The sequence below is a fragment of the Myxine glutinosa genome, chromosome 7 (genome assembly GCF_964187855.1).
Source record: "Myxine glutinosa chromosome 7, kmMyxGlut1.1, whole genome shotgun sequence".
NCBI classification, from domain to species: domain Eukaryota; kingdom Metazoa; phylum Chordata; class Myxini; order Myxiniformes; family Myxinidae; genus Myxine; species Myxine glutinosa.
Window position 1 is genome coordinate 191095804 of NC_136267.1, and position 23435 is coordinate 191119238.

The window sequence follows — 23435 nt, forward strand, 5'->3', positions numbered from 1 at the left end:
TTCAGTATATATATATATATATATATATATATATATATATATATATATATATATATATATATGTGTGTGTGTGTGTGTGTGTGTGTGTGTGTGTGTGTGTGTGTGTGTGTGTGTGTGTGTGTGTGTGTGTGTGTGTGTGTGTATATGTATATATATATATATATATATATATATATATATATATATATATATATATGTGTGTGTTCGTGTGTGTGTGTGTGTGTGTGTATATGTATATATATATATATATATATATGTGTGTGTGTGTGTGTGTATATGTATATATATATGTGTGTGTGTGTGTGTGTGTGTGTGTGTATATATATATATATATATATGTGTGCGTGTGTGTATCAAGATGAAGTGTTACTTAATTGTCCCTCTAAGTTCACATTGTATGTTGGAATAATGTTGAGAAAATCAGTGTTTTCAACATGTCAAAAATCTTTCGTACTTTGATTTCTTCCTTGAGGAGTATAAGGTTTGTGTGGCGCCGTTCTAACTGGTGACAGATGGTCAATGCTGGTGCCACAAAGGAATAAACATGGATCCCTAATCTCTGCGGCTGTAATACAAATCTGCCTGAGCACGTGACTTCGCTACATCATGACGCGTACAGAGCCATATGGCCTCCCATCCTCCCCTATAATCTGTCGGCTGGTGGCATCGGCGAAAACGAGGCGGGGACCACGCATGGATCGCTCGTCTCGCTGTCAGCAACAGAGCCGCCGCACTATCAGCTCAACCTGCTCGTCTTGGTCTCCCGATTGCTTCGAGCACCTGAGCTCCCAAGGTGAGTATCGGCGCATTCAAGCAAACGAGCGCACGCGATCACAGTTCAACGTCGCTCATCGCTTCATCAGCATCATGAGTTCGTATCGGTTTGTTGTGACCTGTGCGCTTTCTTCAAAATCATGAACAGGTGTTTTGTTGCTTTCCAATCATTGTGAAAACCTTTCATACAATCGCATATCTACAAGTTGTCCCAGTTACGGAGTTTTTCGAATTTTATTACCGTCCGTTTCTGTCGTGAACCAAAGCAACATTTACGAATTGAAACACTTATTCGTCATTATTATTGTATCTTCTGCATGAAGTTTTATCTGTATAAACATTGCTGTTATGTGTGTTCATATTTGCTTTCTTGCATATCAAAGTATTTCATTCCAAATGGGGGACAGGAGTGAATTCTCTTTACAATAAAGTTTGACGTATCAGTAATTGTTTAATCAGTTTATATATTGCGCAGTGTGCATTGTGTAATATCTTCATTAAAGTATTGCGTGTAATATTTCAGGTATATTAAATGTATTTATAAAGTGCTAATTTGAAAGATCATTATTCTGCTTTTGCGAAAAATAGTTAAAACTACAGTTTTTTTTATATTAACCTCTTAAATAAACAAGGTATTTCGTTTATCTAAATTAAAGTTGATCTTCTACCACATTTACTTGGCTAATTTGTTCCCTATTATATTTCCATCGAGAGCTGTTTCAGAAAATGCAATTCATCCGATGTACACATGGTATATATATACCTTACATTTTTGAATTCAACTTGAAAATATATTGCCAGGAAAACACGATATTGAATCATGCGGCGAAATGTGTTTTCCATATGTAATATATCGCTGCGGAGAAAAGATATCAAGTTTGTTTCCATATTCCTTAAGCAGTTGTCATGCGGCTTACGTTTATTACTGAGCACAGTGTGTACCTGACCCCGCAACGTTATTGTGCTTGCAGGCTTCCGATTCTCTCAACATTCACTCCAATGTTTATCATTAACTTGCAAACGAAAAACATGATTGCAGGTTTAAGTTGCGCATTCTCATATAACCTCCAACTGAATATTGTACACCGCTCCTTTCCTCTGCCATCTCCAGGCGCTGCATAACGTCATTGCCGGGCACAGAAGGGGGCTCGGCAATGACGCACGCTGAAAGGGAGTACTCAATTTTCACTCCGGTTGTTTGTTTTCTTGTTTGTGTGTTTGTTTGTCCGGGCGATATCTCAGCCATCATTTGAGCGAGGAGGCTGATATTTGGGCACAATAGTGAGCAAGCACTTTGTCATAAACGGAATGTTTTGTTTTTTGATTAATCAATTAATTAATTAGTTACTTAATTATTATAGATTAATTAAGCACTTATTTATTTCCTTTCTCATCTGGGCAATATCTCAGGCACCATTTGAGCTCGGAAGCTGATATTTGGACATGACAATGACCAAGTGATTTGGCTGTAAAGGGTATTTTAGATTTGTTGATTAATCAATTAATCACTTAATTATTTAATTATTCGATTAATGATTTAATCAATTACTTTTTTTAAACAGATTTGGATGAAATGGTGGTGGTTTATGTATTATATTAGCCAATTAATTAATTATTTAATTTTTTAGGATTATTATTTATTTATTTTCATTCTTAGTCATTTATATATTTTCTTTCTCATCTGGGCAATAACTCAGGCACCATTTGAGCTAGGAAGCTGATATTTGGACATGACAGTGACCAAGTGATTTGGCTGTAAAGGATATTTTTGATTTATTGATTAATCAATTTAAAATTTTTTTTTGATTAATGACCTATTTAATTAATTTTCAAAAAGTTACATCTTTGGATGAAGCACCAGTGGTTTAGTTATGCTATTAGCCAACTGAAGAAGAATTTTTTATGATAATCATTTATTGATTTTAATGATGCAATTAATCAATCAATTATTGTGCACCTCTCCCTCCCAATGCACTCTCTATGAGGTGCACTGCGGTATTGCCCGGCGCCTAAGGCGCCCCGGCAATGCTGCGCAGGAGGATATTTAATTATTTGGCATGGGGGCGGTGTACTTTGAATGTATCTTTACTTCTTTGTTCTTCGTTTTGGCAAAAATGTGCTTGATGAATGCAGTCAGCAAATAATAGTCAGATCGTGTTCATGTTTTGATGAGAAGCCTCGAGTCATTCTCATAATAAACTGATTACAAGTGCCAATCAGCTTTAATTTTCATAACCTCTTCCATTTGAAGAGCATTTTGAAAATGGTATAAATAATAAAATATTGTCTAAAAAGATTCCAGAATTACATCTGCCCTCTCTTAAATAACAATCTTTCTTTTGAATCAGCATTTCTCATTTGCTATTTATTGCATTTTAATCATAAACTTTAATAATATTTAAATAACTTTATTGAGAAACTCAAATATTATTAATTGTAAATCCAGTATATCTTCAAAAAATGATGAGTAATTATATAAACATCATAATAGCTTAATAAGAAAATGATTAATATTCAAATTAACTCCTTTGCCCTGTTTTGCAGGTGTAACGTGTAAGGTACCATTTGGAAGGCTGATTCTACTTGTTTGATGAGTGAAAAAAGCACCGGGCTCATGCAAATGGGAATGAAGGCGACCGACTCATTCCAGGACATGCCAGAGCCTGAAAATGTCTCCAAGTGGACCAACCATGGGTGCCTTGCAGATGAACTTACAGACTGTGATAGGGAAGAAAGCTGTACATCACAAGATAATGTGTTCTCACTTTCTTCTGAAAATGAAAAGGACGATACTGCAGAAGAGGACCTGAGACACGATGAGGATGATGAGGATGGGGACATCGATAGTCAAGAAAAACCCAAACGTCGTGGTCCAAAGAAGAAGAAGATGACAAAGGCAAGAAAGGAGCGTTTTCGCATGAGACGTATGAAAGCAAATACGAGAGAACGTAATCGAATGCACGGACTGAATGCAGCACTGGACCAGCTCCGGAAAATCGTGCCATGCTACTCAAAAACTCAAAAACTCTCAAAAATTGAGACATTGCGCCTCGCTAAGAATTACATCTGGGCTCTTTCAGAGATATTACGGTCAGGCACAAGCCCTGACTTGCTCTCTTTTGTGCAGACACTTTGCCGAGGACTTTCACAGCCCACTGCTAACCTGATTGCTGGATGCTTGCAGCTCAATCCTCGTACCTTCCTCCCAGAGCAGAGCTCTGACTTCATGCACATGCAGATCCCTTCGAGTACACCTTTTCAACTACCACCCCATCACCCTTATAGTGCCTTCCATCGCTCTCCAGGACTACCAAGTCCCCCCTACCAGGCACCATCCGAAGGAAATCAAGCCTTCCAGGTTCGACCAGACAGCTATGGAGGTGCACTGGAGGGTTTCTTTGACACAGGACCAGGCCCAACAGCTGTTGCCTCTGCCCCTGAGTGTTCCAGCCCTCCAAGCTTTGACCCTCCACTTAGTCCACCACTAAGCATCAATGGAAATTTCTCATTTCGTCATGAAGTGCCCATGCATTTTGACAAGTCATATCGCTTTGGCACTCATTACCCAGGTGGATCCAATGGTGCTCAGCATGGAAGCATTCCTGTGTTTCCACCACCAAGCTTACGCTGTGAGCCCTCCATGGAATCCTCTTATGACAATCATCCTCAACATGACAGGCATTTAATGGGCTCTCATCTTAGTTCTGTGTTCCACAACTGAGTGCTAAACTATAGATGATCTTCAAATGATGACATGCAATGACTCACTGTCTGCTCCTCATTACACAGTATGCTTCCTGTATTATATTTTGAAAGCAAGAAAATTGCCATGCAGTTATTTTCAACATTTGCTTGTATAGATGCCAAGAATGTGCTTAATTGAGTACATTGTGACTTCAAGGTCTTGACGTGTTAAAGAATGTATGTCACATTTGTGCAGAAGTGTATTCTAAATCTTGAGATAACTTTATACACAGTTACCCGTATTTTCATAACTTTTTTCCGTCAATGAAATTCAATCTCTTGATTGTCACTATAAGCAATAATTAGGAAGCTATGCAACTTTTTGAATTGTGCATCGTAAAATCTCATATTTAAACATATCCCCATTCGTAGCAAATTATTTTTGACCCATTTTCTAACAACAAATTTTCTAAGGAAAATTTTATAATAATGAAAACGTATTTTTGGCCGAGGTGGTGCATAAGTACGGTACTGTTTCTTTCTAAATGGTTGGACAGTTTGAGAGTCATAAATCAGCCTAATGCACAAATGTGTTGCCTTAGCAGTTTTGTAGAGAATAACAAGCAATCCTTGTTAAGAACAGGTTGCAAAGAAAAATACAATTCCCCCATTGTAGTATGCCATGAAAATCAACAGAAGTTGTGTAATTATTACAAAATATAATTTAATAACAAAAAACATTCATAGAAAACAAAGACAAACATCGTTCATCCGTCAATTCGTCCAGGTGAATTGCTGTTTTACATTTGCCCAGCACAACCTTCAAATACAAGAAAATAAGTTAGTTCACACATGTCAGGTCGTCTGCATCAACCTGTCCAAATGCTTACATTTGTCATTTTAATGATGTTTGAATCTTATATCTGCAGCCATGCATGTGCAGGTCAACCTTGAAAATGGCTTTCAGTATTTAAACATAGCACATGTAAAATGTTCACACTTGCTGTATTATTTGATTTATTGAAGTATAAACACTGGCCTAATTGACGATATGTTATTTCCTTGACAATGTGATCTGAGCTGTTAATGGGAATGAAAAGATTAAATTAGTAGTATGTTTAATTATACGATACACACATCACATGCATTTTCTTAATGTTTAAATGAGACTTGTGTCTATTTTGAAAAAAAAGGTGTAAATGTAATGTTACTGTAATAATAAAAAAATACGAATATGAATGTTATAATGTATTTATATCTATAAATCATATAATCTATGATAACACACAACAGATGTTCAGATCATAAGGCATCATATATTTATAACGTATGACGTTCGAGTTGACTTACATATTGCAGTCCACTGCAGGACAAACGCCTCTCCACCACCATGGTCAATTCCTCTATTCACAACATCTTAAAACCTTCTATTCCAGTCAATTATTCATTTTCATCCCTAATTCTAGTCTTTTCGGTTTTTCTGATATTTCAAGTCTCGAGGGTGTCAGTAATTATTGCCATATATCGGTTATAATTTGCAGCAAGGTCTATTATCGGCCTGGTGTTCAATTGCTGCTCCATCATTTTTGTAAAAGGCAACCTTTCACTGCCACTCATCATTACTAGTATTGCACATTGATTGTAAACTCTTATTTTGTTCTTCGTACATAGGCAGTTTCCTTCACATGGCCTTTTATTTAAATTTTCCAATGGCTGTCCATCCTGGGCTGGTATATCTCTTCACTTCTTCAAAGTACCTCAATCTAATCCATTTTCAAGTTGGCATAAGGAAATGTAATCACTGTTTTCTTTCAATATTCACTGATCTAGTGGCATTTCTTGCTCTCTTGCATTGCGGTTGAACATGATGTTTATTTTCGTCCTATTCATTTATATTTAGAACCTCTTACACTAAACATTTATTTATTCCATTAAATTTTGAATTATTCCCTTTATTTGAAATTAAAACAACTTTGTCTGTGTAATGGAGGTATTTTCCTTTCTCTGTTGACATTTATTCCTTTTTATTTCTAATCAAGTTGTTGGAGACACTCCTAGGCATGAATTGAGCAATTTTGGTGAGATTGTATCTGCTTGTTTAATACCTTTTTCAATGTAGATCCTTCTGCAGCACTGGTGCAGTTTGAAGGTTGTTGTTCCACCATAATAGGCTTTGCTTAATATTGTCGCGTTCCTGGGGTGAACATCCCTGTGGACGGATTGGCCGATCGACCTTTGCACTCCAAGGCTTTTAATCCAATGACGGCGTGAATACACACGGGGGATGAGGGCAGTGAAGCTCTTACCTGTACAAACTCCACCGAACATCTGCGACCGTGTTAATCAATTTAAACTGACACGGAATTAAAATTTACAAATACCGGCTTTATTGAAAGGAATGCCGGTAACAAAGAATGCACGGAAAACTAAAATTCCTAATCGAGGGACCCTCCACACGGACTCATCGAAAACACAAGGGGAAAAATAACTAGCAAATTATGTGTGTGTTTGTGTACTTAGCTCTGAGCAGCTCTTGAACCCCGTCAGTCTGCGAACGGGTCCCGGAGGTCCGTGTGCGGGAAACGCGCCCTGGTGCAAAGTCCATGCGCAGTAAGCAGGCCTTAGCACACTGCTTGTTCACTCCAGCAGTGCTTGTCCTCTCCGTCTGCTTCACACAGCACAGGCGTCTCTCAGCGCCCCGACGATTACACACAGTCAGCACCAACGGGTCAAGGAAAGGACAATGCAGTCACTCGAACCGATGAAAGCCAGGGACCATGAAGACAAAATGCACGACTGCGTCCGCCTTTCACGAACACCAGGAAGTGAGAGAGTGTAGTGTGCGAATGCCACCGCCAAGGGCGAGCCCAATCTCCAACCACACACAACGAGGACCCAACACAATAGAGCACCGTATATGCGACCGTTCGCTTGCAATGTCCCTGGTGCAAGGGGGTAACTGTGAATGCACGGCACCAATGTCCCAACACAAGAGGACAAAATGTCGGGACTCGACTGTTTGTGATGAAATCCAGATGCCGAGAGAGATGTATATGCGGCCTTTCGTCACCAAACCCAGGACCCAAAAGGCAGAAAATATCGGAACACAGTCTTTTGTCTCAATACTCTGAGGTCATCCGACGATCCCCACGCGTGCTGCTATCAGCAGGTCCCTCTCAACGCTCGAGAATACTGGACCAAACACTGCTCTTTGGGGCGTGGCCCCACGGACCCTTCCTGCTTGATGCTGCGATGTGGCAGGTGGCGGCGCAGCGTTATTGTTCAATGTCCTGTTGCGGTCACTTATATTTGGGGTTTATTTTAGGTGTGGAGTGCATGGCAGGTGTGGTGTGTGTCATAAGGGACAAAGTGAAAAGTACAGAGGCGATTTACATCCAAGGAATTTACCATTAATCCCTAACTAATAAACATAACCCCACCCCTCGTCATGGGCACAAAGATACACTCTTTCACAACATCCGGTCTAACGGATTCCTGCTTATGGTACATATTGGTTCTTCTTCTTCATTGCGACATTTGGAGCACACTATACGATACAATTCTACCTGGACTAAGGTATTGCATTGCCTACCCCCCCGTAACACACAACAGATGTTCAGATCATAAGGCATCATATATTTATAACGTATGACGTTCGAGTTGACTTACATATTGCAGTCCACTGCAGGACAAACGCCTCTCCACCACCATGGTCAATTCCTCTATTCACAACATCTTAAAACCTTCTATTCCAGTCAATTATTCATTTTCATCCCTAATTCTAGTCTTTTCGGTTTTTCTGATATTTCAAGTCTCGAGGGTGTCAGTAATTATTGCCATATATCGGTTATAATTTGCAGCAAGGTCTATTATCGGCCTGGTGTTCAATTGCTGCTCCACCATTTTTGTAAAAGGCAACCTTTCACTGCCACTCATCATTACTAGTCTTGCACATTGATTGTAAACTCTTATTTTGTTCTTCGTACATAGGCAGTTTCCTTCACATGGCCTTTTATTTAAATTTTCCAATGGCTGTCCATCCTGGGCTGGTATATCTCTTCACTTCTTCAAAGTACCTCAATCTAATCCATTTTCAAGTTGGCATAAGGAAATGTAATCACTGTTTTCTTTCAATATTCACTGATCGATTGGCATTTCTTGCTCCCTTGCATTGCGGTTGAACATGTTGTTTATTTTCGTCCTATTCATTTTTCTTTTGAACCTCTTACACTAAGCATTTATTTATTCCATCAAGTTTTGAATTATTCCCCTTTATTTGAAATTAAAACAACATTGTCTGTGTCATGGAGGTATTTTCCTTTCTCTGTTGACATTTATTCCTTTTTATTTCTAATTGAGTGGTTGAGACACTCCTAGGCATGAATTGAGCAATTTTGGTGAGATTGTATCTGCTTGTTTAATACCTTTTTCAATGTAGATCCTTCTGCAGCACGGGTGCAGTTTGAAGGTTGTTGTTCCACCATAATAGGCTTTGCTTAATATGTTGACTGAACCGGAATTGATGTTTAGGTAATGTAGGGCGTTTATTGATGCTATTTGTTACCATAGTGTCACAGGCTCTTTTAATTAATAAATTGTAGGGAGAAGGGAAATTTATATTCTCTTGATTCAAAAAAAATCCGATTTAATGTTTGAAGGTTGTTGAAGTTTGAAGTTTGAAGATATCTATTGTTGAGTATGCACTTCAAAAACCTTTTCGCTCCCATGGTTGGTAGTTGTCCAGTTAAATAAAGAGCTGGTTATTGATAGCTTTTGTGGACAATTTATAAATATCGGAGAGCAAGTTAAATGACCGTTCTTCAGGTCCATCTTTTCTCTATTATTGCAGATTAGTCCCAGCTCTGATTTATCTCTAAATTCGGGAATTTGTTTTCTTCTTCCAAGGTATTTTTACCTCCGTTACAGAAGGTGGGCGGTTATGTTTTCACCCCTGTCTGTTTTTCTGTTTGTTTATGAATAGGATACCTCAAAAAGTTATGAATGGATTCCGCCAAAAATTGGTGGACATGTGACAAGGACAAAAATATTACATCTTGGTGAAGATCCTCATCCGATTGTGGATATGAGAATTTTTAAAATCTACAAGTGATTCTTCACCATTGAGTGATAGCGCCAAAAACGATACATATATCGAGATATATATATATATATATATATATATATATATATATATATATATATATATATATATAAAATTTCAAAACACCTGGTCACAGGTGTTCCTCACTGACCGGATCCTCAGTCGAGGTCCTCAGCATCATCCCGTTTCGGCCCTTCAACCTCGATGCGGTCAGCTAAGGTGGGCCAGCAGGGGCACATACGCCTCCACATGCAGCAACTGCACCTGGATGCGTACATACCCCCACCCCCAGCCAGTCAGAACTCAGACTACAACAACAAAACCGCCTCCACTGCCAGAATCAATAGCCCCTCAGCGACTCACTTACACACCAAAAAACAACAAAAAACAACAACTGGCCACCACCCTTACAACATGCACCACTCAAACAAAAACACATTCATGCAAAACCACACACACTCCTGCAACACACACACACACACACACTCCTGCAACATACACACACACACACACACACACACACACACACACACACACACACACACACACACACACTTCTCCATTTGTCTTCCGTGCTCAGTCACTACCCCTTTAGCCTGAAATGAACCACCCCCCACAACCCCAACCTACACCGTTCGACATGCCTCCATAAACTTCCTCCATATCCAAAGTGAGCCTTTCAAGGCAACCTGGGCCACCTTGTCACACATCCTCCTTCTTTCTGTCCCACACACTCCCAGCCGAGCAAGAAATGCAGAAAAGGAATTGCCAATATACCCTCTACACCCCACCTCAAATAGCTGACACGAAACTCGCCAACCCTTCTCCCGGCACTCTGCCTCCAGCTCACTGTACTTTCCTCTCTTCATCTCGTGCACCTCCTCCATGTTCTCTTCCCAAGGTACAGACAATTCCCCCAAGATGACCTGTCTTGTTGCACCTGACCAGATGGCAATGTCAGGCCGCAACCTTGTCACACAGATCTCCTCTGGGAATACCAATTGTGGCTTTAGGTCTGCCACTACCTGCCAATCACAAGCATCTGACAACCCTCTTGCTTTCCACCTCCTCCTCTTTCCACCTCTTACCACTTGGACCACTTTGACAAACAACACCTCTCCCCCATCGGTCTCCTTCTCCACTCTTCTCTCTCTCTCTCGATCTCAGCACCTATTGTTGCACCAGCTGCACTACCACCACCAGCACCTGATCATGCCGCCACTTGTATTATCCTGCTGCCAATGCTACTGACCTAAATGCCAGAATGCAATGCTGAATGCCTAACTGGGGTATATATATGTATTACAATATGCACCTAGCCTCTGGTATGCACCTAGCTCTCCCGTGTGTATGCTCTAAGGGTATGTTTAAAAAAAAAAAATTGAAAAAATGTTTTATTTTTTTAAATTTGTTTTGAAATAATTTTTTTTTTCAACTTAAATCTTCAACTTCAATTGTTATAAAATGTAATATCATGTATATTACAAATACATTTGGGCAAAATAATTGTCACTAAATCGGAAAACCAACTATTTTTGAGGTCAAAAGGTCAAAGATCAACTTAAGGTCAAACTTCCAAGATCAATTTTCATCTGAAAACCCATCAATTTTCATCCAATTGACTTGATAATAGAACTGCATTTGCACATTGCCTCACTGAATTGGGAAACCAACTATTTTTGAGGTCAAAAGGTCAAAGGTCAACTCGAGGTCAAACTTCCAAAATCATCAATTTTCATCAGAAAACAATCAATTTTCATGTTTTTTTTGCATGTATGTTTATCACTCTGGTTTCTGTTTCTTTGTGTGTGTGTGTGTGTGTGTGTGTGTGTGTGTGTGTGTGTATATATGTGTGTGTCGTGTTTGTCTGTCCGCTCACGAATACTTCCCTACAGGTCACAATTTGAAACCGATCTTCACGAAACGTCACCAAATGGTAGTTTGTGGTCCGACAAAATACTATATATTTTTGAGGTCAAAAGGTCAACATAGGCCAAAGGTCAACCACTTTTTCAGATTTCTAAAATCCTCAATTTTAATCCGATTGACATGAAATTTTAATAGGATTTACATATCGGCTAACTGAATTCAACTACAAACTATTTTTGAGATCAGCATAGGACAAAAGGTCAACATAGGCCAAAGGTCAGCCACTTTTTTTGAATTTCTAATATCCTCAATTTTCATCCGATTGACTTGAAATTTGAATCGGATTTACATATAAGCTTACTGAATTCAACCACCAACTATTTTTGAGATCAGCTTCGGCCAAAAGGTCAACATAGGCCAAAGGTCAACCACTTTTTTCAAATTTCTAATATCCTCAATTTTCATCCGAATGACTTGAAATTTCAAAAGGATTTACATATAGGCTAACTGAATTCAACCAGCAACTATTTTCGAGATCATCATGGGCCAAAAGATCGACATAGGCCAAAGGTCAACAACAATTTCAAATTTCTACAATCCTCAATTTTAATCCGATGGACTTGAAATTTGAATGGGGTTTCATTTCAGCTAACGAAATTCAACCACCAACTATTTTTTAGATCAGCATAGGCCAAAAGGTCAACATAGGCCAAAGGTCAACAACAATTTCAAATTTCTAAAATCCTTAATTTTCATCTGATTCACTTGATATTTGAATGGGATTTACTTATCAGCGAAGTCAATTCAACCACGAACTATTTTTGAGAACAGCATAGGCAAAAGGGTCAACATAGGCCAGAAGGTCAACCACTTTTTCACATATCCAAAATCCTCAATTTTCATCCGATTGACTTGAAAACTGAATATGATTGGCATATCAGCTTCCTGAAACCAACCACCAAGTATTGTTGAGGTCAACATAGGCCAAGTTTCTAAAATTTTCAATTTTCATCCAATTAACTTAAACTTTGAAGACGATTTGCATATCAAGTCACTGAATTCAACAACTAATTATATTTAAGGTCAAAAGGATGCTCGACTGAGTGCCATTCTACTTTGTTCTGTTTTGCCAAGTGTCACTCTATGAGTGATTTTTCATTTGTTTGTTTGTTACTTGGCAATTTTTTTATTTTTTATTTGCAAGTATGTTGATCACTCCGGTGAGTGTGTGTTTTTCTGTCCGCTCACTTATACTTGCCTGCAGGTCACAGTTTTTAACCGATCTTCACGAAACTTCACCAAATGGTAGAGTTCGTGGTCTGACAAAATCCTATATATCTTTGAGGTCAAAATGTCAAAATGTCAACATAGGCCAAAGGTCAACCACTTTTTTTTGAAATTTGTTAATATCCAACTTTCATCCGATTGACTTGAAATTTGAATAGGATTTACATATCGGCCTACTGAATTCATCCACCAACTATTTTTGAGATCAACATAGACCAAAAGGTCAACATAAGCCTAAAGTCAACCACTTTTTTCAAATTTCTAAAATCCTCAATTTTCATGCGATATTTCTCAATTTCGGTCAACATCGGCCAAAAGATCAACATAAGCGAAATTCTAAAATTGTCATTTTAAATGTGATTGACTTGAGTTGAACAGCATTTTCATATTGAGTCACTATATGGGAAACCAACTATTTTCAGGTCAAAATGCCAAAGGTCAAGTCAAGGTCAAATTTCAAAAACCGACAATTTTCATCTAAAAAATGTAGTCACATTTCATCTGATTAGATTGAAAATTAAACAGCAACTGCATATTACTTCACTGAATTGGGAAACCAACTATTTATGGTCAAAAGGTCAAAGGTCAACTCAAGGTTAAACTTCTAAAACCATCAATTTTCATCTGAAAAATCATCAATTTTATTCCAATTGACCCGAGCATTGATTAAGATCGTCAATTTTAATCTTAATTAAATGGACAATTTTATGTATCCATGGCAACCTTTTTATTTTGGGGAGTATTGGATTTTGCAAATATAGCAGCAAGACGTCTTCTTGTTTTTTTGTTATTGCTGAGGCTGCCTCTTTTATCACCTTTGTTAGCTTATGGTCATATTCATCGATTAAACAAGCCTTATAACTTTGTTTCTACAATCATATAAGCTGAGGACAAACGGAGTGTTTCCAAAAACAGAGCAGAATACTAGTTATGTTGGGAATTCTATTTACTGGTTGTGAAAAAGATATAATCATTGAAACAAGGCCTTTAGTAAATCCAAATGTAATTTAGCAACCTCATTTGCATATTATGTTAAACCTGGTGTTGGTTTGGCGGCTAGGGTGCCAGCTTAGGATCCGAGGATCCTGGGTTCGAACCCCAGTCGATCGCTGAATTAACGCCAGTGGGGTTGACTCAGCCTGTCATCCTTCCGAGGTCGGCAAATTGAGTACCAGTTCACTGGTAATTCCCTGGTTGTCGTAAAAGGTGACAAACAGGGTTGGCGGCAGGAAGGGCATCCGGCTGTAAAACATTGCTTCAAAAAGGGGATCAACAACAACAACCACGGTGCCCGAAAAAGGCCAACCCCCGGTTTGCGGGGAAAAATGGCCTCTAAAGGTGTTTTTTTTGTTTGTTTTTTGTTTTTTTTGCATATTATGTATATGTAAGAATACCCAAATAGCAAAAACAAGTTTGGAAAAAATGCATGAAATTTAATGTAACCTCCCTCCTGGAGCGAATAATGGTGCAGTTACAGTGCCTTCAGAAAGTATTCACACCACTTGACTTTTTCCACATTTTGTTGTGTTACAGCTGGAATTTAAAATGGATTAAATTGAGGTATTTTGTCACCAATCTACACAAAATACGGCATAATGTCAAAATGGAATATTTTTTTTTTAGAAATTAAAAATATATATTTTAAAATGCAACGCAAAAATATCAAACTTACATACGTATTGTTACGTGTGTGGGGTTAGATGATGAATCTCATCGGAAAGTTAGGAATGTGTAAGTTTTAGTATGATCCAAGTGTCTCGAAGATGAAGAAGAACCCACCTTGATGTATCTAAGTCGTGCCGAATGTCCAAGTAAGTGTTTAGGTGTCTCCACACAGAGGAGTGGAGTTGTGCTAATTAATTACAGGGTCTGTAAGGTTAAATTTCCCAGTACGTGATTGCCTCCATGTGGTTTTTCCCTAATGTTCTCATTACATCAGCCAGCCAGGAAATCAAAGGCTCAATAACTACAACAATCACACTGTAAATGGACTCATTCACTCACAACGCCGCCAGGTCTGACAAACCCGGCACATTCTCTTGCCTCTTGCACATTCTCTAATTCTCTTGCCTCGGTCACGCAAGCAAACGGTCGCTTTTTGGCATCGTGTGCTGCGGAGACGTTCCGGAGCTCTTGGCACATCAGTCGGAAGGACACAAGAGCGGGAGAGGACCGGCCACACGCAATCCCTTCATGTCTGTGACGAGATGGAGAGGAGATTCATGCCATCGTATGCATCTTTCCCACGTGCGGCTGCAGGCCCCTTTGTGCTGCTGACTACATTTGACGGCCTCACTTGAACAACAACGTTAACTGCCAACACTTTAAACACCAATTTATTTTCGTTTACTTTTGTTTTCCACTTGTTGGTATATGAGTCTGAGTCGAAGGTCCCTCATTTAGAAATTTTAGTTTTTACCTCACCTTTCATTGTTATTTGCATTTATTTTCATTAAATCATTATTTGTCAAATTTTACTTTCCTTGTATTCAAGCTTCAATACTTTATTACCACATCAACTTGACAGTTGTTAAGAATTTGAGGTAGTGGATTTTGCTGTCCCGTCTTCGTGTTGGTGGGTTCGGATTAACCCCTGCTTGTGTTCTGATCAGATAAGGTCTCGAACCTTTCCGTGCGCGCGAAAAAATAATACCGCCAAGTTGGGTACATGCCTGGGGGTAAAGCTCGTTTTGGTCATTCGTCCTCTTGGGGCATTCACCCTGAGGACACAATAGTATTCAATCCCCTGAGTTACCTTTTCTTTATTTTTTCTTTTTTATTGGAGAAGCATCTTTGTCAGCGATTATAGCTTCGAGTCTTTTGGGGTATGTCTGTATCAGCTTTGCACATCTGGATTTGGGGAGTTTCTCCCATTCTTCCTTGCAGATTTGCTCATGCTCTGTCAAGTTGGATGTGGTGTGTCGGTGAACAGCAATCTTCAGGTCTTTCCACAGATTCTCAATGTGAATCATGTTTGGGCTTTGGCTAGGCCACTCAAGGAGTTTCGCATTCTTGTTCTGAAGCCATTCCAGTGTTGCTTTGGCTTTATCCTTCGGGTCATTTTCCTGTTGGAATGTAAATCTTTCTTCCAAGAATCCCAAATTGCAATAGATGTTTGTATCTAATTAATTGTTAATTTTGTAAAAAACATTTTGTAAAACAGCTTCCCCATACCTCTCCCCTTCAAAATCCCCCGCTCAGCCATCCTCTTCAAATCCCCCCTCCCCCTCCTCACCCTCCCTTCCAAAACTCCCACCTCACCCCTCCCTCCCAATACTCCCCCCTCCACTTCAAAATTCCCCACTCACCCCTCCCCTTCAAAACTCCCACCTCACCCCTCCCATTCAAAACTCACCCCTCCCCTTCAAAACTGACCCCTCACCCCTACTCTTCAAATCTCCCCCATCACCACTCCCATTCCAAACTCCCCCATCACTCCTCCCCTTCAAATCTCCCCTCTCACCCCTCCTCCTCAAAGTAGCGACTTAACTCATCTACAAAACCGCCTCATCCCTGCTTCCTCTCTCTTCCAACTCATACCTCCACCTCCTCCAATCCTCTACTTTGCTCTGCCACCCCTCAAACTACTCCTCACTGTACCTCATCCAATCACCATCTAGCATTTTTGTCCTTCTCATCCTTCCCTTTCTCCTTGCTCTTCTACAATCTCCAACACACTGTCAACAGCTCTCCCTACCTCCACCTCTCCTGTCCTCCCTCATCTTACCCTACCCCTCGACTCCCCTCTCCTGTATCTGATGCTCCCCCTCCCTCTTCCTAAACAGTATGGACATCAAACATGCGGGGCCTTCGCTCAAACCTGACTGATCTCTCCATACAGGTTGCTTTTGACAAACAAAACTTAATCTGCTAAACAGAAACTATCCTTCGTCAAGTCATCTCCTTGTCGGGAGAGAGTCAAGGAGCAGCTGGGTACGACCTTGTCGTTACTGGTTACTCCCTCATCCGGTACGATAGACCCAAGCGTCGTCCTGGTGGTGGGGTTGTTATCTTTATCAAAAACTCTCTTTCTCACTCTCCCTGCACTGCCCTCTTTCCACCCCACCCCAGGAGTACCGTTGCCTACGGCTTTCTCCTCACTCCCACATTTTGTGTGTTGTACCGTTCACCAAACAGTGATGACTCCATTTACCTCTCACTGTCTGACAACATGGACCAACTTTATCCACTCACCCCAACTGGATCCAAACTCCCAACTCTCTCTTCCTTAAATGTGGTGACTTTAATTGTCATAATGCCAGCAGGCTGGGTGTGGGTAGCTTTCCCACCAGCCATGGAACATCAGCAAAGGACTTCTGTGACTCATTGGGACTGGCACAATCTGTTAATTTCCTGACCCAAATCTCAGTCAACGGAGCATCTTCTCTTCTAGACTTGGTGTGACAAACTTCCCTGCAAATGTCTGCTGCTCTTCTTCTGCTCCAATCGGTTCTTCTGATCATTTGCTTGTTAAAGTGGATATCTCTCTGGCCATTCTCAGAGAGCCTCCTCAGCGTCGACGAGTCTGGCATTTCACTCAGGCCAACTGGCACGGTCTTCAAGCAGCATCAATCATCTGGACTGGTCTCCCATCTCTTGTGCCTCTGACATCAACTCATACTGGGAATTCTTCCAAAGTAAAATGCTCTCTCTCTCATACACAGATTTATCCCCTCTCGTCTCCAGTTGTCATACCCTTCCTCCAGTCCATGGTACATGGAATCTTGTGGTGAGGCAGTTGCCCTGAAACAACTTGCCTTTGCCACATGGAAGGCTAATCCAACTGAAGGCAATCTCCGTTCCTTCCACGAAGCTCAAAACAAGTGTGTGTCCACCCTCAGGAGAGCCAGGAAACAATATCTTTCGACTCTTAAGACTGAACTCTCAAACCTGCCTCCCTCCTCCACATCCTGGTGGCGTCTGGTCAAATCTGTTTCTGGTGTTTGTTCCCCCTCCATCCCCTCCCTTATTCAAATGGCTACACAGCGGCACCACACGTGACAAAGCCGAATGCCTCAGCTCTGTGTTTGCCTCAAAATCTTGTGTCCCAAACCCATGTCTCTCTGTACCCATCTTACCCAGTCGTACCCAGCTGCTCCTTGACTCTCTCCCGACAAGGTGGAGAAGTTTCTGTCAAACATAGACTCTGATTCTGCAACTGGACCAGACGACATCAGCCCACGGGTCCCAAAATCCTGCCCTGCCGCTCTATATCACCCTCTCTCTGTTCTCTTCACCCTCTCCTTTGCTCAAGGTCATCTGCCATCTGCTTGGAAATCAGCCAACATTACCGCTTTACAGAAAAGGTGCAAAATAGATCCCTGCAACTACAGACCAATCAGGTTGCTCCCAATCATCAGCAAGGTCATGGAATCCATCATCGCTTCTGATATTAAATCCTTCCTTTTCTACAATGGCAAGGGCTTTCTCCAATCTCTGATCATCAATTTAGATTCAGACCAGGTCATTCTACTCTGGACATGCTACTTCTGCTGTCTCAACAACGGATGGAGGTCTTCAATGCCAAACAGGAAACCAGAGCTGTCTCCCTTGACATATCTTGTGCCTTTGATACGGTCTGGCACCCCGCACTGCTCACCAAACTCTCGTCTTATGGTGTCCATGGTAACCTCCACGCATGGTTCGCAGATGTCCTCCCCCTGTTGTAGTCAACATGTGGCTCTAAATTGAATTCTCTCATCTACCCTTCCTCTTCAGGCTGGAGTTCCTCAGGACAGTGTTCTGGCCCCTGTGCTTTTTCTGGTCTTCAATAATGGTCTCTCTGACTCTCTGGAAAATCCTCTCTATCTCTTTGCTGATGACACCACTCTCTTCCACTCCATATCTCAACCCTCAGATCGGCAGTCTGCAGCCTCTTCACTCTCTGCAGACCTGGATAAAATCACCTCCCTGACCAATGCCCTTCTTGCCCGGTTGGTCAGTTTGGTTGAATGTCCAGCTCTCGGAAGAGTCTGTGCAGTTTCATATTCTTTCCATTTCCTAATGATGGAGCTCACTGTGCTCTTGGGATCTCTCAATGCTCTAGAAATTGTTTTTTTTCTCTTCCCCAGATCTATTTCTCCAAACAATTATTTGTTTGAGTTCTATGTACAGTTCTGTGAACTTCATGGAAGAGTTTCTGCTCTGACATGCACTGTCAACTGTGGGAATTTACAGACTTGGCATTTAACATGGATTTTTTTTTTCTTGACTGGGGTTTACTTTCTGAACTCAGTATATCAATCTGGTGAGTTTATTTTACGCTTCGGTGATTTCTTTGTTAAAATAACCATGTCACTGATTGTCTGTCGCAGCAAGAAGTCAATAAGAGGATTATATCACAGGTGGCATGACAAAATGTACGGACAGGTACATTTGACGATTGGCTTCACAATCCGGTATATAAGGGTTGTTGCATTCTGTATTCGTGGAAAACAACTGCTGCACGTCTAGAAAAGTTATTGCCACTTCCTATGGAGATGGTCCGTCAACTCGACAATGCTGTTTGTTATGGAGTGGTGGCTTTACGAAATTCCGGCATGAAACAGCGTGTTCTTGCCCGGTAGTATGGCATCATTCAAGGTCAGGTGTCAAAGACCCTGAAACGAAATGCTCAGAGGGGTGTCCCTACTCCAATACCATGGCTCGGACGTCCACGCAGAACCACAAGGAGGGATGATCGCCAGCTGCACTGGTTAGTCCGCAATGGCCATACCAAGTCAGCTAATTGGCTTAGGGCTGAGTGGCAGCAACTGACAAATGTGCCTGTATCCAGAAGGGTAGTCAACCAACGACTGGTTCAAGCAGGCTATCGTGCCAGGCGTCCCCTGAGAAAGCCACACCTGAACAGACAACACTGCCAGCGCCGATTGCAGTGGGCCAGAGAGCACCGTCAATGGCAGCCAGGACACTGGAATCACGTGATCTTCAGTGACGAGTCCAGATTTCTGGTTTGTCGTCAAGATGGCCACGTCCGAGTGCACAGACAGTGCATGAAACGTACAACGAAGATTGTATAGTGCCAAGAGTCCAAGCTGGAGGTGGTGGGGTGACCGTTTGGGCTGCTTTTCATGCAGGGGGCAAAACTGACCTGGTTGTTCTGAATGGAAACCTGAACCAGTTCAAGTACAGGGCCATTCTGGAAGAAACATTGCTTCCATTTGCTCATGCAGCCTTTCGAGGAAACTTTGTCTTCCAAGATGACAATGCATGGCCTCATCGTGCTCGCATGATCCAACACTTTCTTGCTGACCATGGTGTAGAGTATATGGAGTGGCCTGCCATGTCCCCGGATAAGAATCCGATAGAGAACTTGTGGGCAGAATTAACATGTCAAATCGACAACTTGGACCCGCAGCCGACCTCTGTGCGTGAATTGCAGCAGGCTATTGTCACTGCATGGCAAGCGATTCCTGTCCAAACCTTGGCAAATCTCATGAACAGCATGCCTCAATGTGTACGTGCTCTCCTGAATGCTCGTGGGGGTTACACGAAGTACTGAACTGTAATTTTACTGTCCGTAATCCCAGTCGTAATTTAACTTTCGTTTTTGTTTAAATTTTTTTTGGTTAATGTGCAAAATAAAGAGATACTTCTGGAAAACGTAGAGAAGTTTAACACAGTACTGTCCGTGAATTGAGTTCGATATCAGTTTACATCACTTTCAAGGATAAATTTATTTGCTTCGAAATGTCAAATGTGGTTTTTGTTTCTTTTAAAGGTCACATTAACAAAATCTAGAATAATTTCAACATAATTCCAATGAACTTTTGGTTCTAAGTCATCTTGAAAAGTAAGTTAACCCCCCCAAAAAAATATATTCCATATTAAATGCCAAGTCTTTATATAGAAAGGTGTGTTTCTTTGTAAATCATGTACAATCAATTGAATTGGCCACAGGTGGACTTCAATCAAGTTGGAGAGACATCTCAAGAATGATGAAAGGAAATTTGATGCACCTGAGCTCAAGTTGGAGTGTAATAGCAAAGGAATTGAATACTTACAGACTCAAAACATTTCAGCTTTTCATTTTCAATTATTTTGGAAACAATTCTGCAAAATCAATTTTTGGATCAAAATTTTAATCTCGCGAGATCTTGCCGGTGATGGCACGCTTTTTCGAAGCTGGACACGTTTTCCATGTTTTCGAAGTTAAGTAATTGTTCACAATTGTATTTTTGTCGAAACTGTATTTATCTTTCAGTGTGTAGCTATAGCAGTACAGTGTGTCCCTGGGAAGTTTCTCGGTGTTAATCTTTCATAAATTAATCGTTTCTGTTTGCCCCGCATGTGCGGCCTTGTAGCCTGAGGCTTCCCCCGTCGAAGTTTGTTCCTTCCTTCACTGTTTTTGCTTGGTTCTTAGATTTTTCCATTCTCCCCCGAACTTCCCCGAACATGTACTCTTTGTCTAACATTTTAACCCCCCGCCTCCCCCCCAAATAACAAAAAAACAACAACAAAAAAACAACAACATTTATTTCCCTTTCTCCAGGTGTGCTGTTGTCCAATCGTGTGCTTCTGTCCACGTGCACTGTCTCGCCCCGCCCCCATTATCTCCTTGCCTTCCACCTTTTGCCCTGTTTACGTAACTCGGGGTTGTCCCTCTAGGCCATCTCCCCGTTGGTATTTTTGTGAATATAAGATTGTTCTTCACGGTTCTGTTTAAATATGTTTAAACTTTCCCCTACAGTGTTTTATTCAATGGTATATTACAACATGCTGTTTTTCTTCCTATTTAAAAGGCTTTTTTCAATTTCCTCTTCAATTCATTCCACCTCAAAAAAATATTCAATCTTTTACAATTCTTCCTCACTACATGCTCTAAATTCACATTCATTCCACCCCTCCTCCACCGTTCTTAAACGGATCGCTAACTTGAAAATCACAATAAACCCAATTTGTTATAAATGTTTGTCTTTCATTAATCATCCACTTTCAAAACTCCCCCCTTGCCCCTCCCCTCCAAAACTTGCCCCTCCCCTCCTAAACTCCCCCCTTGCCCCTCCCCTCCTAAACTCCCCCCTCACCCCTCCCCTTCAAAACTCCCCCCTAACCCCTCCCCTTCAAATCTCCCCCCCCTACCATTCCTCTCCAATTCTCCCCCCCCCCCCCACCGCCCTCCTCCTCAAAGCTGCCACCTCCCCACTTTGTCTCCCTTCTATCTCATACCTCCACCTCCCCCAACCTACTTTCCTCTGCCCCCCCCCCCCTCAAACAACCCCTCACTGTTCCTCATCCCATCACCATCAAACCTTTCATCCTCCTCCTCCTGGCCTTTCTTGGAACTCTTCTGTAATCTCTGAAACACTATCACCTGCTCTCCCTACCTCCCCCTCTCATCCTTCATCTGACCCTACCCCTCACCTCCCCTGGCCTGCACCCGATGCTCCCCCTCTCTCCTCATTAACGGTATGGATCTCAAACATCCGGGGCCTTCGCTCAAGCCTGATTGATCTCTCCATTCAGGTTACTTGTGACAATCCAGTCTTGATCTGCTTAACAGAAACTTTCCTCCTTCAAGATGTCTCTGATTCCTTAATATCTCTTCCTGGTTACTCCCTCCTCCGGTATGATAGACCTGAGCCTCGTCCTGGTGGTGTGGTTGCTATCTTTATCAAAAACTCTCTCCCTCACTCTCCTTGCACTGCCCTCTCTGCACCCCACCCCCAGGAGTACCTCTGGCTATGGCTTGCTCTCCGCTCCCACCTTTTGTTCATAAGTGTTCTGTACAGCCCTCCAAACAGTCATGACTCCATTCACATTTCGCTGTCGGACAACATGGACCAACTTCTATCAACTCATCCAAACTCTCTCTTCCTCATATGTGGCGACTTCAACTGTCATCATGCCAGCTGGCTGGGTGTGGGTTCCTCTCTCATCAGCCATGGCACCTCAGCAAAGGACTTCTGCGACTCATTGGGACTGACACAATCTGTCAATTTCCCGACCCGGATCTCAGTCAATGGAGTATCTTCTCTTCTCGACTTGGCCATAACAAACTTCCCTGCAAATGTCTGCTGCTCTTCTTCTACTCCAATCGGTTCTTCTGATCATGTGCTTGTTAAAGTGGACATCTCTGTGGCCATTCTCAGAGAGCCTCATCAGCGCCAACGAGTCTGGCTTTTCACTCAGGCTGACTGGCACGGTCTGCAAGCAGCCATCAATCATCTGGACTGGTCTCCCATCTCTACTGCCTCTGACATAAACTCATCCTGGGAATTCTTCCAAGCAAACTGCTCTCTCTCATGCACAGATTTATCCCATCTCGTCTTCAGTTGTCTTACCCTTCCTCCCATCCATGGTACACTGAATCTTGTGGTGAGGCTGTTGCCCTGAAACAACTTCCCTTTGACTTTTGGAAGGCAAATCCAACTGAAGGCAATCTCAGTTCATTCCACCAAGCTCGGAACAAGTGTGTGTCTACCCTCAGGAGTGCCAGGAAGCACTATTTCTCCACACTCAAGAATGAACTCTCAAACGTGTCTCCTTCCTCCAAATCCTGGTGGCATCTGGTCAAATCTGTTTTTGGTGTTTGTTCCCCCTCCATCCACTCCCTCAAATGGATGGCTACACAGTTGGCGACACAAATCAAATGGCTACACAGTTGACACCGCACATGAAAAAGCCGAATGCCTCAACTCTGTGTTTGCCTCAAAATCTTGTGTCCCAAACAGATCTCTCTCTGTTCCCACCTTTCCCAGTCGAACCCAACTGCTCCTGG

At 41.5% G+C, this 23435-nt stretch overlaps 1 protein-coding gene across 1 annotated transcript; it reads left to right on the forward strand.

Annotated features, from left to right (window-relative positions):
- The first annotated feature begins 512 nt into the window (after positions 1-512).
- LOC137430689 (neurogenic differentiation factor 1-like) lies at positions 513-5672 on the forward strand. Its single transcript, XM_068121465.2, has 2 exons — positions 513-793; positions 3319-5672. The coding sequence occupies exon 2, from the start codon at positions 3365-3367 to the stop codon at positions 4493-4495; it is 1131 nt and encodes a 376-aa protein (XP_067977566.1). The 5' UTR covers positions 513-793; positions 3319-3364; the 3' UTR covers positions 4496-5672.
- Positions 5673-23435: the final 17763 nt, after the last annotated feature.

Bases quoted from the DNA above. Each gene is read 5' to 3' on its own strand.
- LOC137430689 (XM_068121465.2), top strand. From the start codon at position 3,365: ATGAGTGAAAAAAGCACCGGGCTCATGCAAATGGGAATGAAGGCGACC.